The sequence below is a fragment of the Vitis vinifera genome, chromosome 4 (genome assembly GCF_030704535.1).
Source record: "Vitis vinifera cultivar Pinot Noir 40024 chromosome 4, ASM3070453v1".
In the NCBI taxonomy this organism is placed as follows: domain Eukaryota; kingdom Viridiplantae; phylum Streptophyta; class Magnoliopsida; order Vitales; family Vitaceae; genus Vitis; species Vitis vinifera.
In genome coordinates this window covers 25870233-25895010 of record NC_081808.1, presented here as the reverse complement: position 1 = coordinate 25895010, position 24778 = coordinate 25870233, and the positions used below count along the sequence as shown (strand labels likewise).

The following is a 24778-nucleotide window of genomic DNA, read 5'->3' as shown; positions in this document are numbered from 1 at the left end:
GAATTTGGAAAAAGAAACAAACAAATTAAAGTTTTGAAAATCAGAATAGTGCGATTCTCATTAACTCTACCATATCTAAAACTGATAATGAATACAGTTTTATTATTTAGAATAGAAAATATTCTAGCATAAAAAACATGTTGTCTAGTAGAAATAGCACTTTGTTTTAAAAATTGAAATGATTTTGGTTGTTTTTTATCAAGTGTCCTAAGTAATAATTAAGAAAAAAATTTGTATTACATAAATACATGATGCCTCACGAAAAACCTTTACGAAGAATAATTTAAGATTAAAACTTTTGTATATATATAAATGCATAATATCTTTGAAAAAAAAATTGCATTTTGCAAGTTTTCTTGAAAATAATAATTTTTTTAGATTTCTTAAAAACAGTTTTTTGAAAAATGTTTTAAAAAATATTGTGCCATAGAATCTAAATGCTCGATTATTTGAGGCCCTTGCTTGAAATATATTAAATAAATATTTAATGCTTCCTTGAAAACAATTATATCATATACTGATTTTAGTAATATGTCAAACTTTGAATTTGAACTGAATGGGTGATTGAATTGCCTTTTTGGTACCATAAGAAACCGACTCAAATCAAATTCGTTGTTTGGGAGGGGGGCATTTAACATTTCTATATCAGATCATACATCCAGGATGTTAAATGCATAAAAAAAAAAAACAATTCAGGGGCTTAGCTCTGCATCTACCAAAAGAAACAAACCATGTTTGTAGTCACGTCATAAACCGAGGAAATTAACAGCAAAAACAAGTCTTCCTAAACTCTTCTTTTTGTGGTGGAGGGATACTACGAAAGTCTAGAACAGAAAGGATCCTTGTACCAGCAATTACATCATGGGGGGGCGAAAAAGAAATCACCTACTGTTGTTTGTTTTCTGCTTGGCTTTCTCTATAAGAGGTTTCAACTGCTTCTTTTCAGCAAGAATCTTGAGAAAATTAAATAAGAAGGGAATGTAGTTGTGTTTCCTGCGGATGTTTTCCGTTCTCCACTTCTTGAATTTTTCCTCCTCCATTAATATCTTCTCTGTAGCACCCTCAATTCCAGCATTTACTTCTGATAAGGATTTATTTAAAGCTTCAATGTTGCTATTATCCACCATTCTCTCTGACTGTAAGGCTGCCAACTGGTGCAAAATGTGTTCCCTCCTCTTCTGCAGCTCTTTCAGCTCGCCAGTATATATATCTTTCCTATTCTTTATGATAGCCATGAGGTTAAATCTGATCTCACTTCTGGAATATCTTTCAATGCGTTCCTGAATCACTGGTTGCACCATACGCACCCAATCTAAGTCACCTTGTCCACCAGGGCATTGACCCAGGCTAATGGGTCCCTCCTTCAATCCATCCAATTCATACAGAATGCCATCAACTGGTAGATAGCTTATGAAATGGTATACATCATCATCTTTCCCAGCAGCCTTCTGCTCCTCTGGAACAAAGGGCTCAGGTCTTGCAAAACTGTTATGGGCTGTTCGTATGGCTTCACTGTTATTGATAGCCAACCCTTTGAGTTCAGGGGGGAAGTTCTTGGTGAATTCTTTTAACATTGACAACTCTGGACCAATGTCAACATCTGGACAATTCATGAGAATAGACAGGATTGCTTGGGTTGCACATGCGTTGTTAATAACCTAGGAGGGCAGCAAAGATGTATCACAGAGGTGTGCACATTTATTATGCTCCAACAACAACAAATCTCAAGGAAACTCACCTGACTGGCAAAAAATAAATTAGGGTTTGGGTCCTTGATTACAAGACGGTCATCCTTTTCCCCTGGACGCCACTTGAAAAGAAAAATCAATCCATATACTGGCCTGAGGAGAAGATTTAAAGAAAAAAATTCTCACATATACCAACAAAAAAATGTCCATCTATGTGCAGGAGAGCAAAATAAGTAAAAAGATAGAATAGAACTGACCTAAGATGGTTCAGAGAATCAAGGTCCAACGAATACAACTCCTCAACCTGATCAATCATATCAAGGCATATAAATGATGCATAAAATAGAAAAGTGTGCTTGCACGAAAAAATAAATAAATAAATAGATAAGTAGATTAAAAACAGGGAACCAGGATATGTTTCAAAATGAAAAAAAATTGCCTCTTAAATACAATCAGTTAGTTCTAATTCTATATCAAACTATAACTTCGACCTTTCTTCTTTCTTTTGGCAAACACAAAGGAATTACACAAATAAAATACTGAATCCATAAGTCCAAACACAAAAAACTAATTATGGAACTTAGAGAGGTCCGGGAACTGATATGCTTCAAAGCATCTATGGGCCTATCACAACCCCACAGGAGTTTTGATCACCAAAGATCATGAAACTACAGGACAGAACACTTTTAGACATCAACATGTTGGATGAAACTAATTTCCAGAAAGTTTCACATTCCTTTCTTTCCAAATGGACCTATAAATTTTTCCCACAACCAAATAAGCAAGCCCCCTAATTGCATGAGAAAAGACGGAACAAGAGATGATTAACAATCTGTGTCTGCAACTGTAGACAATATGGTATCTTTGTCATTTAGTGCACAATGCATTATCTTTAATTCAGTATGCACATCACTTTTTTTTTTTCTAAGGAATATGTGAAAATGATAGGCAAACTTTGTTACTGGAACCTTGTGATGTTTTCTGTCCATAAGATTATTCTTCTTTTTACCAAAACAAAAGGCAAGAGATTGCAGGGAACAATCTGACAAGGAGACAACTTTTTGAATGGTTGTCAACAGAAGCACTCCACAGATGATGACTTCAGCAATCTTTCCCCAACAACAGACCCATCCTCCCATGGGGCAAGCTCTTATATGATTAGCTACTAACATGGGCACACCTAAGAGGAATAAAGAAAGCGGGAAGATTTGCAAAGAAACTGAAAAGAAGCAAATGTCAATGAGAAAAGAACACTTTCTTCCAGCACCAAATCCTCTTCACATTTCCATATCACTAGCCCCAACAGCATGAAACTGAGTTAATAGGAGCATTTAAGGGAAATATGAAAAGGTAAAAAGGATATCAGCATACTCTGCAAACCACAAACCAAACCCTGCCTCCACCCAAACCATGTGGATTATTAATGCTGGATAGTTCCCTAACTCCCACAATCTCACCCTCACCAAATCAATAGCCAGGCTCAACACTATTTCAATATGGAAATTTTAGGGGCCTGCTGTTGATAAAGCCAACAATAAAATGGCATGCTGCTTGATAATGCTTCAATTCATGTGACAACGACCAAGCAACATGTAGCTGCAATTAAGCAACACATGCTAAGATGACACCAATATCACTTTGCAATTTGACATAAGAGGAGCTATAAAAAGAAGGTCCACCAAACAACATCATGAAACAAGGACGTAAGGCAACATTTACGAAATATGTTAACAACTTTTCCATCCTCTTGTGGCCCATGCTAACTTTAATGTCCATTGGGATTGATGCATGCCAAGTTATTAGAAGTCCTCTTCTTAGTATTTGGTGCAGGAACAATTTTATGAAACAAAGTGGAGCCCACTGGGACACAATGTACCAAATGAGGCTAACAATTCGTTTATCTACACAAACCCAACATTTAACTTCCACCAGGATCCATGGTAGGAACTAAGGAGTCTCTATCCATTGTTGTCTAATTCAAAGGATTGGAGACCTAGAATTGATGGGTTGTTCTTCAAGTTTTAGGGCAAAGAGGCTTTATTGAAGTTGGAGGAGCCTTTCTAAAAGGAGGAAGTTGTTGTAGCCCTTATAGGTGCTGGGGAGTGGGGGGAGGGTGTTGTGCAACTCTTGAAAAAAAACGTCACCTTGTAAAATAGTCAACTATTTGTGGGGATAAAAGAAAAGGGTCCTTTTTATCATGGTTCAAAGTTGCAGTATTGATTATTGACTCAAAAGAAACCTCACCTTGTAAAATAGTCAACTATTTGTGGGGATAAAAAGAACGGATCCTTTTTATCATGGTTCAAAGTTGCAATATCAGTTATTGACTCAAAAGATAGCGAAGCACATTGGTATCAGTAACTCAGATCCGAATCAGGAGATAAGCAAAATATTTTAATTTAATAGCTCAAAAAATTCAAAAAAAAATAATGAATATGATTAAAAAAATTATATTTCTATTAATTAATTATTAAAATACATTAAATGATATTCTTTTTTGTTAATTTTATCATTCTTTCATTATTTTTCTCATTTGTAAGTATTAATAAACTCAATTATATATTTTTTAAGTAGTTTATTATTATTATTATTTTTTTTATAGGTAAGTGCAAATTGTATTAAAACACCGAAAGGGGGAACCAAAGTACACACCAACGGTCATCAAAAAGCACCCAAAAGGATAGGGAAAACAAAAATACCCCTCTCTCAATCCGACCCCAACCAATCAATAAAATCAATTAAGGACATAGAAGAATGTTCTATAAACAAGTTAGTCCAAGATAATAGTTGCACAAAAACCAAAACTTCAGCCTTGGAACAAAAAGTTCCACATTCTCAAAAGATCTTCTATTTCTCTCTTTCCAAATTGTCCGAAAGAGGCATAACGGCACTACTGTCCACACTTTCTTCCAATAAACAAGGTTTGCCACCCTAACAAGGTCTCTCTAACTATAGAGTGAATCACTCAACACACTCTAAACAATGAGACCAAGAGCTCCCATAACAGCCTCGTCTTTCCACAATGCAAGAGTATGTGGTCAATCGACTCCTCATGAACATAAAAGGAAGCATTTATTGGCTAAATACCACCCTCTCCTTTGCAATTGGTTTAAAGTCAAAACTCTCCCCATGTTGCCTCCCAAGAAAAAAAAAAACTGACCTTTGGAGGAACCCATGCATTCCACACAACACTTGTTGGGAAAGGGTCTGGGTCTACCCTTCTTTCCTCAAGGGTAGAATAGAGGGACTTAATAGAGAAGGATTCACTCTTTGTTTTTGCCCAAAACACCTTGTCCTCCCTCTCCTCAACCACCACCTTGTCTTGAATCCTTGACAAGAAGCACTCCACCATCCCAATGTCCTAGTCATTGAGAGGTCTAGAGAAGACTAGGTTCCATCCACCCCCCTCAAATGAGTGCAGCTACAAGTCTACCACCCAAACCTCTTTTGAGTTGGCTAGAGCAAACAAGAAGGGAAAAGATACACATAAAGGCTCATCCCTGCACCATTTGTCTCTCCAAAACTTGACCCTTCTCCCATTGCCCACTAAGAAGGAAATTTTGGAAGAGACTTGACTCCCAAAAATGCCTTATAGCCTTCCATAGCCCAACACCATAGTTGTCCCTCCCTTCCTCAAAGCACCAACCCCCATCGAATTCCCCAAATTTACCACAAATAACTTCTCTCCAAAGGGCATCCCTTTCCTTAGCAAAGAGCCAAATCCATTTGTAAAGGAGGGCCTTATTTAGAGAGTGAAGGCATCTAACTCCAAGGCCACTTTTTCTTTTGTCTAAACAAACAATATCCCACTTCACTACATGAGGCTTACTCTCTAGAACCCCACCTCCCCACAAAATCCCTTTAAATCTGCTCCAACCTTAAGCAAACTCTCCTCAACATCCGAAATAGGACGATTTTGTGGATAATGAAAAATAAGAAAAGGGATTTGTGACCAAACTCAAGGTATTGGGGTTGCATCCGAAACTCGATCAAATCAAATGAGTTTTTTTAAATATATAAAATAAAAAAATCGACTAAGTCAAACAATTCAAGGCTTGTTAGCACCAAGTCAATTTTCAATGTTGTATCATAACTCGAGTATCGGAATCGTCTCAAACCTAGCCAAGGCGGACACGACTCAACCGAGTTATACCAGACTCGGACAATACTTTAAACCCTACTTGGTATCAAAGTCTTCTCCTCTCTCATAAAGCCTTGTCAGGAAAATGGTTTTGGAGGAACATAGTTTTGGGAGGGTCTTTGTGGAAAGATATCACCTTAAGAGGTGGATAATTTTGGGGAAACATAAGGAGTCAAGAGCTTGGTGTTCTTGTGCAGGGAGGGATGGGTATGGGGTTGGTTTGTGGAAAGCAAACAGAAAAGGTTGGGGGACAGTTCAATCTAGGATTAAGATTATAGGTGGCAATGGAGGGAGGGTTATTCGAAGGATGTTAGATGAGTCAACTACCTTTGTGTGTATCTTTTCCCTTTCTTTATTCATTTGCAATAGGGAGCCTTGGGCTAATGATGATTAGGTGGTTTAGGGAAGGGAAAGACATTGGAATCCTTGACTCTTTAGACATTTCTAAGATTAGGAATTGAATAATGCTGTATGTATATTCAGGAGGCTTAATCTTAGAGAGAGATAAAAGCTATGGCGAGGGTCCTAAGAATGGGAAATTTTTTGTCAAATCTTTCTATGCTGATTTGGAGTTGCCAAATGGAGCCTTGTTTCCAATAAGGAAGTTCAAGGTTCTAGGGCTCATGTTTTCCTACTTTTGTGAACTTTCAGGTCCTTGTGAACTTTCAGTTCAAAGATGCAGAATACTTGGAAAGGCAACATAAAGAACTCCCTGAGATCCTTTAAAATGAGGCATCCAGAGACTTCAAAGATGGTCCAAAGAGTTCCTCATGACCCTCTTGCTATAGCAATTCTTGATATGCTCCCCTCAGTTACCTTGCTCTCCCCTAAAACTGGTCATCTTCATGCCATCCTGACACCTCATTAAAGTGCCACATCATTACTATAATGTCAGATAACATTTTGACAGTGTACCTCAGTAATGACTGCCTATAATTCTCCAAAAAAGAAAAAAGAACTAAATCAATCACATCATACTAGGTGATGAAGGGAGTTGCAAATATATTACATCATTAAAAATTGACAAAAGCAACAGCATATGCACAGTAATGCACCACTACACGGCAAACAAAAAAAAAAAACCCATCTCTCTTAACCCCGATGGCAACCAAGGTTTCCCTAACCATTGGACAAACCTTTAAACCTTGATTATATAAGGCCAGCCATCATCTCCATGTACACATTGAAGACACTGTGCTTTGGGATTTTCTAAAACTCTGGGCTTGCATGTTCAGGCCAGTGGATTGCCTTGCTTCAGGACAGCAAAGACTACATAATCAAGCACCATAATCATATCACTACTCCCCATAATCATATAGAAACTAAAAAATGATCCTTTATTTATTTTGTTTGTCTCACTAGCATATATGGTAAAAGGAGGCTTAATTCACTTAATAGTGGATCAATGGGAGGAGAGTATAATTTTAGATGGCCTAGTTCAGGCTGGGCAATGGGTGGAGAGTTTGCTAAGGCAGGCACTATCTCATATAATGAAATTAATTTTTATTTGCCTATAAAAAAAATATTTGAATAATTAATAAATCAAAATCTTTTTTTTTTTTTTTTTCTGTTGACAGGCATACTGAAAAATCAGGATCATCAGGCATGATCAGTTAATATCAGAATACATAAGTATACAAATATGTGGGAAATACATCATCAAAGAGAATTCAATCCTTATGCATTTAGAATAATAGCTATCAGAAGATATCATACACTAACAAGCACTGCAGAAATCATGCCACAGTTAGCATAGGAGACATAATGTCAAATAAAATAAACAGTTACCTGGACACCTTTCACTTGCATTTGTTGTATAAGTTCCGTAAAGACACCTAAAAAAGAGGTCAAGAATCTTAGGAAGGACTTAAAAAAACCAAACTATTGAGCTTCTTTACTAAAATTTAAAAATTAAAAATATATATATATGGGATACTTAACATGAATACCAAATTAGTCTATTCCACTAAAGAAATATATTGCACAATGGTATAAAGATCTAATCATGGAATATACATACAAACTTCTGTTATATATAGCTGATGCAAATTCTGTCTTCAGTCACAGGAGTGGCAAACAGGTGGTACCCATAAGCTATGACAGTTTGAATTCACCAAATGTCAATAGATTCAAAGAGTTTGTCTAAGGAAGCTTCAAGACATGGGGTTCAGATGATCACTGCCATGGATGGTGGGGGGGTTATTCTGATTTTTTCTATCTTTAGCATGACTGGGAGCGGCAGGAGATAAACAAAAATAAGGCATTTCACTAGATTGGAGGCTTGGAACTCTATGTTTACTTGTTAATGAAGCCTTTACAGGGTCTAGTGTGAGACAATCTGACAACAAATAAGACATGTTTCTTATCTCTCAAGGTTGAAAGGGAAGGTGACTGGACTGGGAAAGCACTAACTGGGGCCCTGATAAGAATAATTAGATCTTATCATTGCTAGATACAAACAATTCAGGGATGTTTCTTCAGGTTGCACCAGTAAAAAAAATTTCCTAAGCACGAAGCATTGTTACTAGTTTGATGAAGGATGAACAAAAAAAGAAACTGTATGATACTTTACAGCTTTACATGCAATATATTTCATAACAGGGAAGGATTTATACTGACTAAGAATTAAATGTTTAAAAAATATATGTATGTTACATCCCAGTTTCCATACAAATATAACAATAAAAAAAATGTGTCCCATCCCCCAGACTTATTTCATTTCCATGACATACTCTATTATAATAGTCATCTTGAGTGAGAGATTTTTCTTATAATCATAAGACCAAACAAAGAAGAAAAAAACTAATTTCATTCTTTGTTCAAAATCAGCACATACAAAACAGGAAGGGGAAAGAAAGATAGACAAAGTAGAAACATACCAGGATCAGACTCAATGGTGCACCAAGACATGATTAGAAATATAGGGGTGCTGCAACAACAATGGGATCATTTGAGAATCATTCACAAGCAAATGCATTAACTAGCATAAATCAAATAATAGAATTGCGGAAAGAAAAATATGGATCAATACTACTTAGTGTTTACTGAGATCAAAACGAAAAAAGAATTTCAAATACAACACATATGACATATATGTAATCACCAACTCATGGCAACTAAGGAGCAAAAGTTGTTTATTTTAATTTTTTCAAGTTTTATCATTATTTTGTCTTCCTGTTCTCTCAGGGAGGAGCCATAGTGGGTATACTGACACCAAAGTTAAAAGAAAGGAAAAAGAAGGGGGGGACAAAACGTTTATTAAGTATGAATCTCTTAATGGTATAGAGACTAAATTCACAGACATACACAGCAATCCACACTCTAAACCCTGAGCTTACCTAAAACTAGAAGCTATTTTTTTTTTTTTTGATACGTAAAGAGAATGTATATTAAAGAAAAGCCAAAAAGCACCCCAAAGTACACAGGGAGTGTAAAACAAGCGCCTAAGACGCCACCGAAAAATACAAAGAGGGACAACAAAAACAGCACCCCTCAACAAGACCCTAACTAATCCACAAAATCTACAATAGAAGAGGGGTCAAAAGCTATAAACAAGTTGTACGTAAAACTAGAAGCTAATCAACAAACTTATCAACCAGAAAACACAAAAAAAACATTTCCTGCACAAAAATTAATCAAAATTTACCCTAAATTTGACAAACCAAAATTTCTAGGTTTCGTTATCCAACACCCACAAACAAAAAAAGAAGAAAGATAGAAATCTCAAACCACATTTGAAATAGGAGAACAACCAATAAAATCCATGAATCCCAACCAGAAAACAACTAAACAAACTATCTAAGTTTCAACTTCTGAACCAAAATCAACAGTCTGAAGTTGCTTTTAATCAAAACATAAAAAAGGCTGCATTGTCAAATATTTGAAAAAATTAGCTTCACTAGGTAGGGTTAGGATTAAGGTTAGGGTTAAAAAGAGAACAAAAAACAGAGGAGAGAAGAGAGAGATCGACATACCTTGATGAAGACTGAGGCGAAGCAGGGCAAGGTTCAGAACTAGTGAATTACCTTTTTGCTTTTATGAGACATACTATTTAGGTGAGAGTAATTAGGGATGGCAACCACTGTCACACTCGATTATATTATATATATTATTTAATATTTAAAAAATTAAATATTAAATATATTACTTTATATATATTCAATATTAAAAAAATAAATATTAAATATCAACTATATTAGTTGGTATATAGTTTTATATTTTTTTTTTTGATAAGTATATAGTTTTATATTTTAAAAAATAATAATAAAAAAATAAAAAAATAAAAACTAAATGTAAAATTATGAAATTAAAAAAGCTAATGGATATTCCCCGTCTCCACCTAGTTTAAGACGGGAAATGGGACAAGGGTGAGGAATAAATTTGCAAGCAAATATGTGGATGGGGGAGCCTTCAGCACCGTTATCTTACCCAACACAGTCAGTTATATCCTCTGTACTATATTTACATTGTCAACATTTAAGTAAAAAGAGGCATGACATTTACTTGAAGTTTACAATGTAAATAATGGAATACCCACATTAAATCAAAACACTTTTAAAACCTAATTCCAATTAAATCAAAATCCGATTCTCCAATTTTAGTAATAAGCTGATCAAAAAAAAAAAAATTAGTAATAAGTTGACAGTTTTTCTGAATTTTCTTCAAAAAAAAGTTTGCTCCAAGTAAAATTATCAAAGATAAAACTCCCAAAAAATTATCTTGAGCATCACCAACATGAAAAGAACGAAATCCACCACTTTTTATCTTCAATTATGAAACTTCTAAAAATGGCATATTTATCATACTTAGCATAATTATCAACGCATCTAAGTCCATAGATAGGACAGGCTCGAAGATTTTCCAACTCAAAAAGTTTTATTTCAAAAGCTTTTAAAGGAGAAAATTTGACCTCAAACACTGAAAATTTCTTCCTTAATTCAAACCTCAAGTTCTAAAATTGGGGGTTAATCCTTATTAATAATTTAGACCATAGTTTTAGAATTTAGGATGTAACAATGGTTTATTTCCCCACCACAAATCTTCCCAATTACTTTTTCAATTTAAAGTTCTTCCAAACCTTTTATTATTTATCAGTTATAATTGATAAAATTAAATGCATTTTATTTAGTTTGCACTTCAAAGTTCTTCTTTTCTTTTTCTAAGATACGAGTTTTTACATTTTCTTTTTCCTCTTCCTTTTCTTCAAAAGGCTTCCATTTACTTTGGGATTCATTAACAACATAATAGGTACCTTTTATGTTTTCATGACAAAAATAGCAACCATTTATTCAAGCCAAATCTTTTTTTATACATAATTGTGCAAGATAATGTTTTAATAGGCAAACAGGAATATATAAAAGATGCCAATCAAAGAGCGGGGGCGCACCCCAAGATAATGTTCTCAGATAATTAATTTTATAAAAATTCTACCTTGTGTCGTAGTCCAGAATAAACCTAGAATTCAAAATTTTCAACAATAACATTTTTTGATAGGAAAAATTTTCAACAATAACATTGACAGGTTTCCAAGAAAACCTAGCCCACTGTTTGGTTTCCAAGAAAATACAGCAATAAAAGAAAACAAGACTATCATACTCATGTGATTTCTCATCTTTTGCTTCAAAAAACAAAAGAAAAACTAAAAAATAAAAAGGCCCTCATCACAGTGAACTTTAAGTAAAGTGACATTTTTCTGTATTCCCAAATCATGGTAAGCAAAAATTTTACAATTCAAAAGTTCAGTTACTTTTTCCATATTTTCTCTGCATCTAACCTAAAGCTTTTTCTTCTTTTTTTTTATAAATAATTAATTAAATTAAAGAAAAGAGCTGCCAGAAGAACGGCCCAACCTAAATCTATTTTATAACAGCAAACATTCTCAAATATCAAAGACGGTTGATCTAACAAAAATTTCAGTAATCTAAATTGGCAACAGCTCCCACGGCTGTTCAAAGAGAAACCCTAGAATTCAAAACTTCCAGCAATAGCATTCCCAACTTATAAATCCGACCATCTGTTTGGTTACGAGAAAAATACAAGAAAGTTACATTTTGATTACTTATCTCTCTCGCTTTATTTTCTGCCAAAAACCAAATAAGTAAACAAATAAATAAATAAAAACTGATATCAACTAAGCCAAAGATTGATATGAGTTCTAGGTAAAGTGCAACTATGAATTCTCCAACCCTAAATGGTGATTCAAAATTTTTTTTCTATTCTCCTCATTTTTTTCAGCATCTAAACGATTGTATCCAACGTAGAAGTCGATTGATTGAATTGGAAACAGAGATTGGAACAATACCTTGGAACTCAGAGATAGACCGAAACGCAGCGTTTGGAGGAGGAACGATACGATGCTTTGGTGTAAAAAGAGATCAGGGCAGCAGAAAGAAGAAACAAAAAGAAGTGCCCAGGCAAGTAAACGGGCCGCGTATTCTATGTTGGGTTTCGCTCCGGGAAAGCCCAACTATTTAATATATAATTATATTTATTAATATAAAAAATGGCTCCATGGATTTTATATATATATATATATTCCCTCTACTATTTTATATGTACTAGTAAGAGTACACCTGCCAAAGCAGGTATGAAAAAAGTTTAATAAAAAAGTTAGTATGTGAATTTATTTTTTTTAAACTTACAAAAATCAAGTAGATATTCAAAATCAAATAATTGAATTTAACGTGAAACCAAATTAGAAAAATAATTGGGATTAAATATAAATAAGATTACACTTCTTTGGCACAAATTTTTATGATAATAAAATTATTTTTTAACCAAATTTTTTATATTAAAAAAATAAATACCATCTTGGTCCTTACTCATAACATTTATCAAGGTCGGAGTTTCATTTGTAGCAAAGACAAATTTTTGTGTGGAGGTTTTGAGTAGTAAGACCTATTTAGAATCAAATGTCATGTGATTTGTAGTATCATAATGAATTATCCATGCACTATTTGAAATAGGTGTAAAAATATTTAAAACCTTACCATCATTATCTTCAACTATTACCAATGTCGAGGCTTTTTCAGCAACATCATCTTCTGCCTTTGTCTCAACAATTGCAGTAGTTGAGGTCTTTTTTGGATTTTTCTTTGAAAGACTATGATCCCATTATTCTGGATATCCTACTAGCTCAAAACAACGACTTATTGCAATGAGTGCATTTATAAGTGGACTTACAGATGTTGTTGATTGTTTTACCATTGTTGGCTTGCAGACAAATTTGTTGATTCTGATTAGATCAGTTTCAAGCCACCATGGCACTAGCTTCAGGTGTTATGGAATCGCCTTTCAGAGTAGTGCTACGTATGACCTCTCGTCAAATCAAAGAGTATCATTCCTCCAAGTTTGGAATCAGGTTCCTGAGTAAAATCTCTCACCGAACTTGGTCAAATTCTTCATCTAATCCAACCAGGAATATGTGAACTCTCAATTGTTCAATAGACCTGCGATATGTTAGGACATCATCAGGATCCTTCATGACCACCTTATCACGATGGTCCAATTCTTGGAAAATTTCTATCAACTCTCCATAAAATACAAAGAGTTTTTTTTTTTTTTTTTTTTTCATTTTGTTTTGCAGAGAAGGCCTTCTGATTTAGAGAAAACACTATAATTCATCGCTACCATCATAGAATGTTTTTTACAATGCATCCCAAATTTCGTAGGCAGTGGGCAAGCGTAAGTAACGTCACATAATTTTTGGAGACATAGACATTAAAAGCCACATTTTGATTTTCAGCATACCATTTTTCATATCTTTCGCCAAACTTCGCATGTGGCTTAGTTTTGCCTCAAATATAGGATATCTTATCCCTTTCAGCAATTTGCATCTCTATCAATTGGGACCATATGTCATAGTTAAATTATGTAAGAATGATTCCGACATTAAAAGTTCATTCGACCTAAATTACAATATTTTTTTCATTCATTTTTTTTTGTGTTTTTTTTTATGTTTTTTTTGTTAGTGTGAAAATAAGGGTTATTATTAATTAAGAAAAACACCCAAAAATGGGGTGAATTGAGTTTTTTAAATATTTTTTCAACCCAACAAGTTCAAGCACAATATAATAAAAAAAATAAAGAGATAGAGTTAGAGAATTCAAACTCGAATTTTATAGTGGTTCGGCACTTTCTTGCCTACGTCCACTTTCCTCAATCTCCTAACCGAGTGAGGGTTCCACTAATTTGAAACTTTAACCAAGCTTCCAATCTTCTTACACTTGGATTCCGGCTTCAATGGACTCTTACACAATCTCTTTAAGATTCAAACATCTTGAAGGTTTTAACACTCAATTCTTACAAGAATGAATCTCTCAACCTAGCTCAAAGATATCTCAAATACAAAACAAAGCTAGGATGACTCACAAGGGTGCACTAAAAGATATGTAAGTGATGATTTAATGCACTAAGAAAGAAATTAGAACTTTTAGGCCAAGAACGGGTAGGTAGACAATTGATTGCAAGTGTTCTCTGTGTCATAAATGAAGTGGAACTCTCAATTTATAGGTTTCTAAGCTCGGGAGCCAAAAACAGCAAAAGACGGCATCGACCAGTCGAGCTGGGGGTTGACCGATTCACTAGTTGTTGGAGTATTTAATGTTTTGGCAGGTTACCGTTGTCTCGACCGGAGGTCGACCGGACTTTGATCGGGAAGGGGTGAACATCAACCGGGAAGAGGAAGCTACTGGATGAGAGAAAGTGTTTTTTGCACTCCTCGATCGGACCTCGACCGAACAAGGGCAACCGGTCGACCGATTCCCTAACCGGTTGAGCCGGTTGGCCAGAGCCTCGACCAGTTCAATCTTTTGGCCTTGAAAACCTATCTTTTTCAATTCCTTTCTTTTCTAACATTTATGCAAGGTCTTTAGGTGAATTAATATGCCACTTTTAAAACGTTTTGCTTAAGGTACATTTGATAAAACTCAGGTTTTAATGAAATCAAAATTTTAAAGGATAAACCGAGTTTTCAAAGATGAATGAAACGGTATGAAAAACCTAAGTGCACCTATGCATTCATCTTACATTCATTTCCTATGATTAAAATTCCTCCAAAAGTCTCGATCTTGTATCCATTTGGTCATTTGATGAGTTTCTGAATTTATACCGGAGATTCTTTACCATTCAAACCAATTAGTCACTTAAGCATGATTTGTTATCATCAAAACCCAATTAGGAGAACCCTTGGGCTAATAGTTAAGTTTTTTTTTTTTTTTTTTTTTTTAAAGAGCCTTATTTGTCACTCCAACATATTTAGGCCCATCTTCAAAGAATGGGTAGAAATAGAACAACGTTGAGAGGTATGGCAAAAAACGAGTGTAGATTTTGAAAAAACAATCACAATGACAATTTGGGCACAACGACGAAGTGAGTGTAGATTGAGATTGTGGCCTTGTATGCTAGTCGTTGGTATAAAATGCTTTTGACTGAAAGAATCGAAAGTTGGTGGTTGGTGAGTATTGATCACGACAGTAAGAAGTGGATTGGACTTGCTCAGATGTCAAAGTGCCATATTGAGCTCGCCTTCACACGATAACGGCTTCATAATTCTACGTAAAGCCACAATGGATTGTGCTTCGTTTCTCTTCCAAGTTCTATTGTCGTCTTTTAACAAATCATCCTTAGAGACTAGTTTAGATTTTCAGTTAAAGCCACCAAAAACTTTTATGAAGAAACTTTTATATTTTCCAGGATCAAAATGGACGTGGTTTTCTGGTTTGGGGTAACTTTTGGGTTTGGATGATGAATGATTATTGGAACAAAAAAAAAACGGAACAAAACAAAACAAAACAAAAAAGCAAAACAAAACAAAGAACATTGGTGAAAAATACCAAAGATTCAGAATTAACTCGACTCTGATACCATCACAAAAATGAATGGGATTATTTTTTTCATTCATATCTCAACGTTCGAATATGTACAGAGAATATATAGAGAAACCAAATAGCCTAGAATTATGCAAATCAATTCCCTCAATTACAACATTACAATCTCTTATAGTTAAGTGTCATATCCTAGAATTAGGAAAGTATAAATAAAAAGAAATAAATCTACACAACTAATGACCACATATTTCAACATTTTCTTTAGTGTTGTCGATGAACTTCTTATGAAGCATCCTTAGCTTCTAGTGCCCACTTGGCCACCTTGAATCACGTTTTGAAAGTTACTCACATCTATGTCTGTAATAGATTGGATATGCTTCTACATCAAAGTAGAATTAGAATAATTTTTTTCAATCAGATTGAAATATGTGTTCAACAACAATTCTATTTTTCTCCAAAGAGGCTTATCGTCCTAATATTGTCATGTTTAACTGTCCTATTGCATTAAACTTTCGATAAACATCAATCTCAATTGTTGTTTTTTTCCAACTCAGCGAGGGGCCAAAAGTAAGGCTCTTTGTTATTTTTTGAACAATCATCACTTAATGCCTCGAGTTGCATTAAGGGGATATAATTATACAAAAAAAAAAAACATGTTTGAAAAACTTTTAATTGAAAACATGAAAATTTATTCTAACAATATATCATTTTTAAGAATAAATTCGAGTCTTTCAATTGTTTTTGTACAACGTTTATAATCAATTATTAAAAATATAAAAAGTTAATACTTTAAGAACCTTTATATTATAATAAATGTACAATATTTCCATAGGGAATAACATGAGAAAACTGTTTTTTTTTTATATGTGAGATCGCGAATTGAAATTGTACTTAAAAGCTGTGCGAAATATATCCTTGGTTTGTTCTAAAGAATGTGATAGTGGCAAATGCGTAGCGTTACAACATATAGATATTGCAAGAAAAACTTCTCTCAATTGGAAAATTGTTGCGACTCTCGCACATGCACCTTCATTGAAACACCATTTTCGTGTATGAGTAAAATGACAAAAACAACTACAATAAATGCAACTCTTCAATCCATTGCACTTGCAAAGCATAGAGTTTATGCATCAATTGATGAAAATTTAAATGACATAGGATCACATGTAGACATTAAAGCATGAATTAAATAAAATGCTCACCTTGATTAATGTCATGTGTGAAACCAAGGTTTGGTTAATCTTGATTTTGATGATAACAAAATAAGGTTTAGAACTAATGTTCATATTTCAAGTGTGATTAGGCAAGACGATTTCCAAAGTAGCAATCACAAAGACAAATCATGCCAATGAGAAATCATGAAGAAGAAGACCACCTCAAAGAGAAGAGTTTTTCAAGATCCAAGCTTCATAAGATCTCTTTGTAAGGTTGTTGGTGCACTAGGACTTTCATGCATTTCATTCTTTATTTATGCACCAAAATCATCCAAGAGTAATATTGTTTTAAATATCTTAAGAATTGGATGATTTCATGTTTTCAACTAAAACCTTGTGTTAAATGATTTTCAAACTTGTGTTAAAAGGTTTTAAGTTGAAAAAGGTTGGGTGTTGAGCCAAAAAATGGCTCAACCGGTTCAACCGGTCCATCGGTTGTGCTAATCCGGTCGAGGACCGGTTGAGGGAGGCCAAAAAGTTTCTCTCTCTCCCAGTGGTCTTCTCTTCCCGGTCAAGGTTGAACCACAACCGGTTGAGGTCCGGTCGAGGTCTGATTGAGGTCCAGTTGAGGCCTAACGGTCACTTTCCAAGCATTAAATGCTAACGGCTAGTCAACCGGTCTAACCCCCAACGGCTAATTTGGTTTTTTTCTTCTATAAAAAGGCTTCAAGCTTCATTGTTTCAAAAGCTTAACCTTCCTAAATCTTTCTTGATTATATTTTAGCCTTGAAATAGTATTTTTGAGTGCACCATTATTTCAAAACTTGCATATTTTTAGTGCACCATTCAATCCTAGTTTTTCTTGTATCATTTGAGCTTAAAGTTCTTATACTAGGATTTTTGAGAGATCATTCATTTGTAAATCTTTGAGAGGAAGTTTCTCAAGTGTGGGGTATGACTTGAGGGGTTGTTCAAGAGTGGGATATCTCTTAAGAAGTGTAAAGGGTACTTGGAGCCAAAAGTCCAAGAGGGTTAATTGGAACCATAATCCAATTGAATTGCTTGAAGGCTTGGTTTGGAAGCTTTGGATTAGTGGAACCTCAAGCTTGGGATTGAAGCTAGAGCAGAGTGGATGTAGGCCGGGTTGCGCCGAACCACTATAAACTCTTGTGTTTGCATTCTCTCTTCCCTACTCTTTAATTTATATGCAATTGTCTATATATTGATTATTATATACTTGCATATAATTGTCTCTTGCATTCACTTGTTTAAATTTGCGAAAAGAGACCATCACCTTATTCACTCCCCTCTAGGGTGATTACTATAGGTTGAATTAGCCTCAAATTCCTAACATCATGGAAAGTCATTTTGTTTTCCACCGGTGTTCAAGAAGAAGCTCAGTCCAATGATGATATGAAAATTTGGGTTCAATGAGCTTTTCCCTTTCCTCCCCAAGATTTAGTCCAAGTGTGTTCTCTCTAGAGTGCGTGCCCTCTCCAGCCAAGAAAAAGCCAAATATATATATATATATATATCACACATTACACACATTATTTGAATCACTTGACTTAATGGGTCAGTTGAGTGAATTAGGGTGAGCCCATAAAAAATCAAGTAACAATATATGTTCAGCCCCATTATGGACCACAATGCAAAAAATAAAATAACATTGATTTATGATATTATCACATTGATTATGTAAGTCCACATATAAAAATTCCAACAATTCTCCCATTTGGACTACATAATCAAACATCACAACATATACATAATCATAAATCAATGTCCCATAGAATCTCATCAAAACAAATAATCAAAAGCAATCATACATGTTTCATTGCTTGATTCATAGGGAAATATACAATAGTAGCAATCTTTCCAACAATAACATAATATTACAATACCAAAAAAATGGCTCCCACTAACTTAATGCAATCTAGGCTCCCAACAACCTCATTTGAGATACATGTTCATGAAACACAACTATGGGTAAGCCTTTTGTTAGTGGATCCGCCAACATACCTTTTACTGACATGTGCTCAATATCAATAAGAGACTCTGTCACTTTCTCCTTAACAAAATAGAACTTTACATTAATATGCTTGGAACGAGAAGTACTCTTAGTGTTCTTAGAGAAAGCAACAACTGTGGAATTATCATAAAATAATTTCAGCGGTCTAGAAATGGAGTCAACAACTCCCATAGATGAAATAAAATTCCGCATTCATATAGCATGACAACAAGCCTCATAATATGCCACATACTCTGCCTCCATAGTTGAGGATGTTGTAAGTTCCTCCTACCATCACAAAAATATAGCCCATAGTGGATTTCTTATCATCTATGCAACTAGAAAAATCAGCATCATAAAACCCAACTACATCAAGTATGTTGGTGCGCTGATATGTCAACATTAAGTCCTTAGTTCCTTGCAAATACATAAGGACCTTCTTAGCAGCTTTCCAATGTTGACTCCCAGGATTGCTCAAGTACCTTCCTAATATGCTCACAACAAAAGCAATATCAGGGCATGTACATACTTGAGCATACATAAGGCTGCCAACCAATGATGAATAAGGAATGGTTCTCATTTCCTCTCTCTCATCATCATTTTAAGGACACTGAGCCTTTGAAAACTTATCACCCTTCATAATTGGTGCTCTAGTAGAACTACAGTTGTGCATATTGAACTTCTTCAATATCTTCTTAATATAGGTTTTTTGAGACAATTAAAGCATCTCATTAGCCCTATCATGAAGAATCTTTATGCCCAAAACATAAGAAGCCTCACCAAAATCCTTCATGTCAAATGGGTTGACAACATATGATTTGTCTCAATCAACAAATCATAATCATTTTATGCGAGTAGTATATCATCAACATATAAACACAAGAAATATGTAACTACTCCCATTGACCCTCAAATGTATGCATCTGTCAACTGTATTATCTTTAAAACCATTTTGGGTGATAATCTTATCAAACTTCAGATACCACTGCCTCGAAGCCTGTTTAAGACCATAAATTGACTTATTGAGCTTACAAACTAAATCTTCCTTTCCAACTTCTACAAAACCAATGGGCTGCTCCATATACACGTCCTCATCCAGATCACCATTTAAGAAAGTTGCCTTGACATCCATCTGATGTAGCTCCAAATCAAAATGAGCTACTATGACCATAATCACTCTAAAAGAGTCCTTGGTCGACACAGGTGAGAATGTTTCTTTAAAATCAATTCATTCTCTTTGACTATAACCTTTAATTACAAGTCTAGCTTTATATCTCTCTATTTGCCCGCTAAAATCACGTTTAGTCTTAAAGACCCGCTTGCATCCAATTGGTTTACAACCATGTGGCAATTCAACCAAATCCCAAACACCATTCATATACATAGAGTTCATTTCATCATCCATGGCTTCTTTCCAAGAAGTGAATTGAGGACAAGGAATTGTTTCTTGATAAGTGATTGAATCAGAAGCATCATAACCATCATACTCATGCTTCTGTAAATAAATCATGTAATCATTTGAAATAGTCGGCCTATGAACCCTCTATGATCTTCTCAAAGGAATCCCATCAACAACAGTACCATCAACAGGAATACCAAGTTCCACTTGATCACCATGCTCTCCTTGATTAGTGGTTGATTGTTGGACAATAGGAACATCCACATCTGGAACATGAGATGTAAGAAAATGAATTATAACATGCTCTTCTCCAAAAGGTATCTCACGAGGCACAAAATTGAGATCAACATTAACTTCATCTTCAAAGTATATAACCTTGCTTGACTCAATGATCCTTGTGGTATGAGATGAACAATAAAATCTAGAACCCCTTGATCCAATGCAATAACCAACAAAGAAACCACTAATGGTTTTAGGATCAAGTTTCTTTGATTGTGGGTTATATGGCCTAATCTCAGCTTTACATCCTCAAACATGAAAATGGTGAAGGCTTGGTTTCTTCCTTGACCATAGTTCATAAGGTGTTTTAGGCACAGACTTACTAGGCACTTGATTCAAAATAAATGTCGCAGTCCTTAAGGCTTCACCCCACAGAAATTCTGGTAATGATGAATTAGACAACATGCACCTTACCATATCCAACAATGTGTGATTCCTCTTTTCTGCAACCCCATTCTATTGAGGAGTGCATGACATTGTATATCTAGCATCAATGCCACATTCCAACAGAAACTTAGTGAATGGTCCAGGATTTTGTCTAATCTCATCATATCTCCCATAATACTCACCACCTCTATCAGACTTCACAACTTTAATGAGTTTTCCCAACTGCAACTCCACATTAGCCTTAAAGGCCTTAAACACATTTAGGGAGTCAGATTTCTCATGGATTAGTTCAACATAACCATATCTAGAGAAGTCATCAATAAAAGTGATGAAATATTTTAACCCCCTAAAGCAGTTGGTGTCAAATGACCACATATATCTGTGTGGATCAAGTCTAAACTACTTCCACACCTATCAATCTTCTCATTTTTTGTTTTAGATGTCATATTCCCCTTCAAGCAAACAATACAAGTCTCAAAGTCTAAGAAATCAATATTAGAAAGCACACAATCTCTAACTAATCTCTCTAATCTTTGCCTATAAATATGGCCTAGGCGTTTGTGCCACAACATGGAAGAACTCAAATTCATTCTAGCATGCTTGCAACTAACAACAAAATTAACAGAAGATGAATCACATAAAAGACCATGATGCAAACTGAGACTATAAAGATTGCCAAACAAAACAACATTGCCAATTAAAACTGAGTTGCTAAATATATCCACTTTTCCTCCTCCAAAATGGAAAGTGTAACCTTGTCTATCCAAAATAGATACAAAAATCAGATTCCTCCTAAGTGAGGGTATGTAAGCAACATTGTGTAACAACAAAAAACTTTTCGTGGTCAAACTTAGCTTTATCATGCCAAAAAAATCTACTTTCACTTTGCTTCCATCACCCATATACACACATTCTTCATGCTTTGACGACCTCCTTTTGTTTGTCATCTTCTGCAAAGAATTAGTGACATGAATAGTGGCACCAGTATCTAACCACCAAGAATTGGCATGAACATCAATAATATTAGTCTCAATCAAGTTTGCATTCAAATTAACCACAACCACAATTTCGTCTTTCTTCTTCTTTTCTAGCCAATTTTTAAACTTGAAGTAATCAACCTGCTTGTGGCCAATCTTGTGGCAAAAGTTGCACTTCCCCTTTAATCTCTCATTCTTTGTAGCATTAGAAAAAGCGGATGCATTAAAGGTTCCTTGACTCGAATTCCCTTTCCTCTTGAATTGCTTAGAGCCTCCAAAATTTTTGTGTGGATGTTTTTTCTTCATATTGCTCAATTGGTCAGTAACCAAAGCAAGAGAGTGAGTCTCATTTTTCTTTAGTGAGACTTCATGTTGCACCACAATGGACATCAACTCCTCCAGAGTCCATTCTTCCTTCAAGGCGTTATAAGTCAACTTCACCGCATCAAAAGAAGTAGGAAGAGACTCAAGTATCAACCATTTCAAGAATTTCTCACTCAACTCCACTTTCATCTCATTTGCCTTGTTGAAGTAGTGCTTTAACTTGATGATGTGGTCTCTAACCCCACCTACTCCATAATACATAGTGGTTGTGAGAAGCTTCAAATAAGTTGTCATTTATGCCTTATCAAGCTTGGTATAATTGGCCTTCACATATTCCAAAAAGTCTTTGGCCTTTTCTGTTTTTGGCACACATTCTTTAATAGATTTATTTATAGTATACTTCATTACCATCAAACAACTCCTATTGGAGTGCTCCCATTTCTCATAAAAGGATCTTTCATCAGTAGAGCTCATATCATTGGGCTTACTTGGCTCATCAACTCTCAAAGTCAAGTTCAAATTATGTAGAGTCATATGTACATTGAAAGATTCATACCGTTCCTCAAAGTTATTTCCAATAAGAGGCTTGATGGCAGATAATTGCAAAATAATTACAGGATTGCTAGTAGCTGGAAAATAGCAACATTAAACAATATGCATGTTACTACAATATCATGTTATTTGCTAGTTTCCCGAATTTCTTAATTTAGCAATAACTTGGAATTTTGAAATTCCACAACGGTAAGGACAACTAATTAAATATCACAACCAAGATGCATTAATTTTATTGCTAAAAGGGCAAAAGAAAATTAGTACGGTTCATAATATATAATTAGTTTCCTTCACCAATCTAAACATCCTACTAAGTATTATAATCATCGATAGAACAATTACAATACCCGTATGGACCTTAATAATCACAATAATAAAACAACCAAAGTGAGAGATAAAGTATTTCAACAAAGATAATTTGACACATATAAGATCACGACAGACAACTACATATATGTTCACTATTGTTATGATAAACTCAAATATTTAATTTGCACAACTTGATACACTTAGAATTGCAATATGCAATCACACAAGTGTTCTTCATTGCCATAATAAATTTAATCTAACAAAAAAGGCTTAGGACAACATTATTGGTATAAGATAAAAAATTATACCATAAAGAACAATGAAAATAATAATTGTCCCAATAAAACCAAATTTAACAAATGTATAATAATTCCAAGAATACCAAGACAATAAAAAAAAAAAGTTTTTTTATGATGTCATCTCATCTTCTCTACCGGGTTGAACACGACCTGGTTCTTCTAGAGAAAAAAAAAAAATTTCTTCCAAAATTTTGTGCATTTTCCAACGAAAACACTTAGGTTTCCATCCTCAAACATCAATCCTTTAATCTAAACCCAAAAAAAATGCACAAAAAACGCATAAAAGAAAGAACCAAAAAAAGCCCTAATTTTCGAAATCTCATCAAATGAACTCCAAAAAATCATAAAAATGATGGGTTTTGCTCCAAACAATATTCTCTACAAGTCTCCAACATCAATTGGGCTTGAAAACCGAGAATCAACACCAAACGAAAAAAAAAAACCTCCAAAAAAATGGCTTCAAAACCAAAAAACGAGAAACCCAAAATAACCCTGATATGCAGCTCAAATGTCATCCATATAGTGCTCTAATACCAATTGATGAAAATTTAAACGACATAGGATCACATGTAGACATTAATGTATGCATTAAATGACAATAAATGAGATGCTCACATTGATTAATGCCATGGAAAACCATTTCATTCTCCATTGGTGTTCAAGAAGAAGCTCAGTCCAATGATGGTATGAAAATCCGGGTTCAATGAGCTCTTCCATTTCCTCCCCAAGATTCAGTCCAAGTGTGTGCTCTTTAGAGTACGTGCCCTCTTCAACCAAGAAGAAGCCAAAAACAAAGTCTTTGCACTTATATATCACTCATTATTCGGACCACTTGACTCAATGGGTCAGTCAAGTGAATTAGGGTGAGTTCATAAAAAATCAAGCAACAATATGTATTCAGCCCCATTATAGACCACAATGCAAAAAATAAAATAACATTGATTTATGACATTATCACATTGATTATGTAAGTCCACACATAAAAATTCCAACATCAACAAGTAAACATAAGAGTTCCAAGCCACCAATCTAGTGAAATGTCTTATATTTGTCTACTCCTGACACTCCCCGTCATGCTAAAGATAGAAAAAATCAGAATAATCCCCCACCATCCGCGGCAGTGATCATCTGAACCCCACTTCCTTAGACAAACTCTTTGAAAATATCGACATTTGGTGAATTCAACCTGTCATAGCTCATGAATTCAACCTGTCATTCCAAAAATTATGCCCAAACCCAATATGATAATCTTATTTTTACATTTAAAATATATCTTTCCTAATCAAGGTTATGGAAATTTGTTAGGATTTTATTTAAATTGTTTATTTTTATTTTGTATGGAAATCAATATTCATACTGTTTGTGTTTTGATAAATTACTATTTTTAAGTTTTATTAGAATTAAGAAATTATTGATCCATGTTAATTTATG

At 34.6% G+C, this 24778-nt stretch overlaps 1 protein-coding gene across 1 annotated transcript; it reads right to left on the bottom strand.

The window, feature by feature from the left end:
* Positions 1–574: 574 nt before the first annotated feature.
* On the bottom strand, positions 575–12321 carry LOC100251772 (ubiquitin carboxyl-terminal hydrolase isozyme L5-like). Its single transcript, XM_002262918.5, has 6 exons — positions 12131–12321; positions 8709–8758; positions 7618–7664; positions 1946–1992; positions 1739–1841; positions 575–1658 (listed from the first exon to the last, which is right to left on the bottom strand). The coding sequence occupies exons 2-6, from the start codon at positions 8737–8739 to the stop codon at positions 882–884; spliced, it is 1005 nt and encodes a 334-aa protein (XP_002262954.1). The 5' UTR covers positions 8740–8758; positions 12131–12321; the 3' UTR covers positions 575–881.
* Between the last annotated feature and the right edge of the window lie 12457 nt (positions 12322–24778).